Source organism: Oncorhynchus mykiss, chromosome 15 (genome assembly GCF_013265735.2).
Source record: "Oncorhynchus mykiss isolate Arlee chromosome 15, USDA_OmykA_1.1, whole genome shotgun sequence".
Lineage (NCBI taxonomy): Eukaryota > Metazoa > Chordata > Actinopteri > Salmoniformes > Salmonidae > Oncorhynchus > Oncorhynchus mykiss.
Genome location: NC_048579.1, coordinates 14,024,066 through 14,030,065, shown reverse-complemented (window position 1 = coordinate 14,030,065; position 6,000 = coordinate 14,024,066). Strand labels below are relative to the sequence as shown.

At 49.9% G+C, this 6,000-nt stretch overlaps 1 protein-coding gene across 4 annotated transcripts in view; it reads left to right on the top strand.

Moving 5' to 3' along the window:
- The window catches only part of map7d2b (MAP7 domain containing 2b), a 29,800-nt gene that overhangs the window by 13,776 nt on the left and 10,024 nt on the right, over positions 1 to 6,000 (top strand). For 3 of the 4 annotated variants that reach the window (XR_005036047.1, XR_005036048.1, XM_036943772.1), the window contains exon 5: positions 5,055 to 5,144. The exons of the other annotated variant lie outside the window; for it this stretch is intronic. Coding sequence is in view for 1 of the 3 variants with exons in the window: in XM_036943772.1 (XP_036799667.1) it covers positions 5,055 to 5,144 (90 nt within the window). In the remaining 2 variants the exon portion in view is untranslated. The remainder of the gene's footprint in view (positions 1 to 5,054; positions 5,145 to 6,000) is intronic. 4 annotated transcript variants of the gene reach the window in all.

Genomic DNA, 6,000 nt, shown 5'->3' with positions numbered 1-6,000 from the left:
AGGAAAGGCTGGGGAGAGTTTAAGACAGCTAAATGGTAAAGGAAACTAGAGAAGAGAGATGGAGAGAGCGAGCGAGAGAGTGAGAGGGAGATGATGGGGGCAGGAGGATGAGAGAGAGACCACCTGAAATAAAGAGTAGTGAGATAAAGGGCAATATGGAGAGAAATGAGGGATGAGGAAGACCAGATACCATGAGGAATGAGGAAGGAATGAGGGATGAGGAAGACCAGATACCATGAGGAATGAGGAAGGAATGAGGAAGAGGAAGACCAGATACCAGAGAGAGAGTGGGGAGGACAGAGAGAGGAAGACCAGATACCAGAGAGAGAGTGGGGAGGACAGAGAGAGGAAGACCAGATACCAGAGAGAGAGTGGGGAGGACAGAGAGAGGAAGACCAGATACCAGAGAGAGAGTGGGGAAGACAGAGAGAGGGAGACCAGATACCAGAGAGAGAGTGGGGAGGACAGAGAGAGGAAGACCAGATACCAGAGAGAGAGTGGGGAGGACAGAGAGAGGAAGACCAGATACCAGAGAGAGAGTGGGGAGGACAGAGAGAGGAAGACCAGATACCAGAGAGAGAGTGGGGAGGACAGAGAGAGGGAGACCAGATACCAGAGAGAGAGTGGGGAGGACAGAGAGAGGAAGACCAGATACCAGAGAGAGAGTGGGGAGGACAGAGAGAGGGAGACCAGATACCAGAGAGAGAGTGGGGAGTACAGAGAGAGGGAGACTAGATACCAGAGAGAGAGTGGGGAGGACAGAGAGAGGAAGACCAGATACCAGAGAGAGAGTGGGGAGGACAGAGCGAGGGAGACCAGATACCAGAGAGTGGGGAGGACAGAGAGATGGAGACCAGATACCAGAGAGAGAGTGGGGAGGACAGAGAGAGGAAGACCAGATACCAGAGAGAGAGTGGGGAGGACAGAGAGAGGGAGACCAGATACCAGAGAGAGAGAGTGGGGAGGACAGAGAGAGGGAGACCAGATACCAGAGAGAGAGTGGGGAGGACAGAGAGAGGAAGACCAAATACCAGAGAGAGAGTGGGGAGGACAGAGAGAGGAAGACCAGATACCAGAGAGAGAGTGGGGAGGACAGAGAGAGGAAGACCAGATATCAGAGAGAGAGTGGGGAGGACAGAGAGAGGGAGACCAGATACCAGAGAGAGAGTGGGGAGGACAGAGAGAGGGAGACCAGATACCAGAGAGAGAGTGGGGAGGACAGAGAGAGGAAGACCAGATGCCAGAGAGAGAGTGGGGAGGACAGAGAGAGGGAGACCAGATACCAGAGAGAGAGAGTCGGGAGGACAGAGAGAGGGAGACCAGATACCAGAGAAAGTGGGGAGGACAGAGAGAGGAAGACCAGATACCAGAGAGAGAGTGGGGAGGACAGAGAGAGGGAGACCAGATACCAGAGAGAGAGTGGGGAGGACAGAGAGAGGAAGACCAAATACCAGAGAGAGAGTGGGGAGGACAGAGAGAGGAAGACCAGATACCAGAGAGAGAGTGGGGAGGACAGAGAGAGGGAGACCAGATACCAGAGAGAGAGTGGGGAGGACAGAGAGAGGGAGACCAGATACCAGAGAGAGGAAGACCAGATGCCAGAGAGAGAGTGGGGAGGACAGAGAGAGGGAGACCAGATACCAGAGAGAGAGAGTCGGGAGGACAGAGAGAGGGAGACCAGATACCAGAGAAAGTGGGGAGGACAGAGAGAGGGAGACCAGATACCAGAGAGAGAGTGGGGAGGACAGAGAGAGGGAGACCAGATACCAGAGAGAGAGTGGGGAGGACAGAGAGAGGGAGACCAGATACCAGAGAGAGAGTGTAGAGGACAGAGAGAGGGAGACCAGATACCAGAGAGAGAGTGGGGAGGACAGAGAGAGGGAGACCAGATACTAGAGAAAGTGGGGAGGACAGAGAGAGGAAGACCAGATACCAGAGAGAGAGTGGGGAGGACAGAGAGAGGGAGACCAGATACCAGAGAGAGAGTGGGGAGGACAGAGAGAGGGAGACCAGATACCAGAGAGAGAGTGTAGAGGACAGAGAGAGGGAGACCAGATACCAGAGAGAGAGTGGGGAGGACAGAGAGAGGGAGACCAGATACCAGAGAGAGTGGGGAGGACAGGGAGAGGGAGACCAGATACCAGAGAGAGTGGGGAGGACAGAGAGAGGGAGACCAGATACCAGAGAGAGAGTGGGGAGGACAGAGAGAGGGAGACCAGATACCAGAGAGAGAGTGTGGAGGACAGAGAGAGGGAGACCAGATACCAGAGAGAGAGTGGGGAGGACAGAGAGAGGGAGACCAGAGAGAGAGTGGGGAGGACAGAGAGAGGGAGACCAGATACCAGAGAGAGAGTGGGGAGGACAGAGAGAGGGAGACCAGATACCAGAGAGAGAGTGGGGAGGACAGAGAGAGGGAGACCAGATACCAGAGAGAGAGTGGGGAGGACAGAGAGAGGGAGACCAGATACCAGAGAGAGAGTGTGGAGGACAGAGAGAGGGAGACCAGATACCAGAGAGAGAGTGGGGAGGACAGAGAGAGGGAGACCAGATACCAGAGAGAGAGTGTGGAGGACAGAGAGAGGGAGACCAGATACCAGAGAGAGAGAGTCGGGAGGACAGAGAGAGGGAGACCAGATACCAGAGAAAGTGGGGAGGACAGAGAGAGGGAGACCAGATACCAGAGAGAGAGTGGGGAGGACAGAGAGAGGGAGACCAGATACCAGAGAGAGAGTGGGGAGGACAGAGAGAGGGAGACCAGATACCAGAGAGAGAGTGTAGAGGACAGAGAGAGGGAGACCAGATACCAGAGAGAGAGTGGGGAGGACAGAGAGAGGGAGACCAGATACTAGAGAAAGTGGGGAGGACAGAGAGAGGAAGACCAGATACCAGAGAGAGAGTGGGGAGGACAGAGAGAGGGAGACCAGATACCAGAGAGAGAGTGGGGAGGACAGAGAGAGGGAGACCAGATACCAGAGAGAGAGTGTAGAGGACAGAGAGAGGGAGACCAGATACCAGAGAGAGAGTGGGGAGGACAGAGAGAGGGAGACCAGATACCAGAGAGAGTGGGGAGGACAGGGAGAGGGAGACCAGATACCAGAGAGAGTGGGGAGGACAGAGAGAGGGAGACCAGATACCAGAGAGAGAGTGGGGAGGACAGAGAGAGGGAGACCAGATACCAGAGAGAGAGTGTGGAGGACAGAGAGAGGGAGACCAGATACCAGAGAGAGAGTGGGGAGGACAGAGAGAGGGAGACCAGAGAGAGAGTGGGGAGGACAGAGAGAGGGAGACCAGATACCAGAGAGAGAGTGGGGAGGACAGAGAGAGGGAGACCAGATACCAGAGAGAGAGTGGGGAGGACAGAGAGAGGGAGACCAGATACCAGAGAGAGAGTGGGGAGGACAGAGAGAGGGAGACCAGATACCAGAGAGAGAGTGTGGAGGACAGAGAGAGGGAGACCAGATACCAGAGAGAGAGTGGGGAGGACAGAGAGAGGGAGACCAGATACCAGAGAGAGAGTGTGGAGGACAGAGAGAGGGAGACCAGATACCAGAGAGAGAGTGGGGAGGACAGAGAGAGGGAGACCAGATACCAGAGAGAGAGTGTGGAGGACAGAGAGAGGGAAAGGGTGTGGAGGCTGCAATGCAGGGGAGGACAACGCTTTGACTTAAACGCATCAGCTTGGGAGAGGCGTGTGTGTGTGTGTGTGTGTGTGTGTGTGTGTGTGTGTGTGTGTGTGTGTGTGTGTGTGCGTGCGTGCGTGTGTGTGTGTGTGCCAAAAGCATTATTACTCTGTGATGATAAGACAATTCTGTCGGTGCCACTTTTTTCATGCTGTTACAGGTGTGTATTTAGCTCAAGAATAGTGTGTGTTTGATGTGTGTGTGTGTGTGTTGGGTATCTCTGGAAACAGCTGTTTCTGTGAAGTGCTGCAACCCTCCCTCATCAGTGTGTGTGTGTTTGATGTTGTTTATTCCTGAGGTGAGCATCAGTGTGTAGGAAAACAGGCCTGATTCCCAGCAGTGGCCTAAAATACGTATCTAACCTTGACACACACACACACAAATTGACAGGGGATATTTACTACGTATGTAAACACCCATCGTTGGGTTGGTGTCTCTCTACACACACACACACCCTCATAATCTGTCTACCCGTGCTGTTGTGGCAGTGTTATGGATAAGGTTATTATAGGAGTTGCAATTACATTTTATATTTGTATAGTGTGTGTGTTTTCAGCGATGACACAGCCATCAGTGAGCAGTACCAGAGCAATAGCCAGACTCTGGTGCATTTATAATTCCATCAATGATTCACACACACTTCATCTATCAGGCCTAGGCGGATGTAGAGGATCAGCCCCTCTTGTAGAATACCTAGTTTACCACATTCTTCAACAATACCTTATAGAATCCTACAGTATAGAATCTTACAGTATAGAATCTTACAGTATAGAATCTTACAGTATATAATCTTACTGTATAGAATATTACAGTATAGAATCTTACAGTATAGAATCTTACTGTATAGAATCTTACTGTATAGAATCATACTGTATAGAAATCTACTGTATAGAATCTTACTGTATAGAATCATACAGTATAGAATCCTACAGTATAGAATCTTACAGTATAGAATCTTACTGTATAGAAATGTACTGTATAGAATCTTACTGTATAGTGTCTCTTACAGTGAATACAACCCTGGTACAGTCTGGAGTATCACCACCTTTTTCCATTCTTCTTCAATTACTGATCTCTACCATTACTCTACATCACTGGTGTTCTAACTAGCAGATGGATGGTAGATCTGAACTGAGATCAGTTGATGCTGCAGCATGCAGGCTCCGGTCTCACGTGTGTGTCTGTGTTTGCATCAGAGACTCATAGGTATGTATGTATGTATGTATACAATTGCACCACATAGGTGTGTGTGTAGGTGTGCGTACACAGTACATATGTACATATCATTTTATACTCAGGTGTGTGTGTAGGATTGCAACACCCAGGTGCGTGTGTAATGCTTTGCTTTCTCCGCTCTGCCACACCTGCTAACAGGTAACCCTAAGACCCCGCCCTCTCATGCTATTGGCTCAGCTCTGCCTCATCATCCCGCCTCTGCTGCCAGTCCCAACCAATCCAGGAACGGTACAGACCACCTGATACCCTTAGTGTGCAGTTGTTGTGTTTGGCTACATTTGTGTTATGCTTTGTTATTGCTAGTTCAAGACATTTATTCTTCCTTCGGGGCAATACATAATTATACTCTGTTCTATTGTGTCTGTATTCACAATAATGTTCATGCATTTGTGTTATTTTGTCCCAAGTATCCTTCGTCCTATCAGATTGTGTGCTGTGTGTTTTGCAGGGAATTCTGCTGCCTTCCTGTGTGCCCATGGGGGGGGGGGGGGGGGTCTGTGCATGAATATGGATATGGTTGTTTTCACCACACATGTTGTCTCCCTTTGGTCCTTGGGGTCCACTAGCTCCTTCCAATCAGAACAGAGAGTTCACATACTTCCTGTCTGCCTGCAGCAGTCTAACCACACATACACACAGCTGATAGGATATGCAGAAGTCTCGACAACCCCCACCCCTCGAGACAGGTACTCAGACACACACTAACATAAAACCATCCTCTCTCCTTTGTGCTAGAGGATCCGTGTGTGTATTCATGTGTATCAACGTATACAGTGTATTCAGCAAAGTATTCAAACCTCTTGACTTTTTCCACATTTTGTTACGTTACAGCCTTATTCTAAAATGGAGTAAATACTTTTTATCTCCCTCATTTCCCCATAATGACAATGCGAAAACAGGTTTTTAGAAATGTTAGAAAATGTCTAAAAAATTAAAAACAGAAATACCTTATTTACATAAGGATTCAGACCCTTTGCAATGAGACTTGAATTGAGCTCAGGTGCGTCCTGTTTCCATTGATCATCCTTGAGATGTTTCTACAACTTGATTGCAGTCCACCTATGGTAAATTCAATTAATTGGAC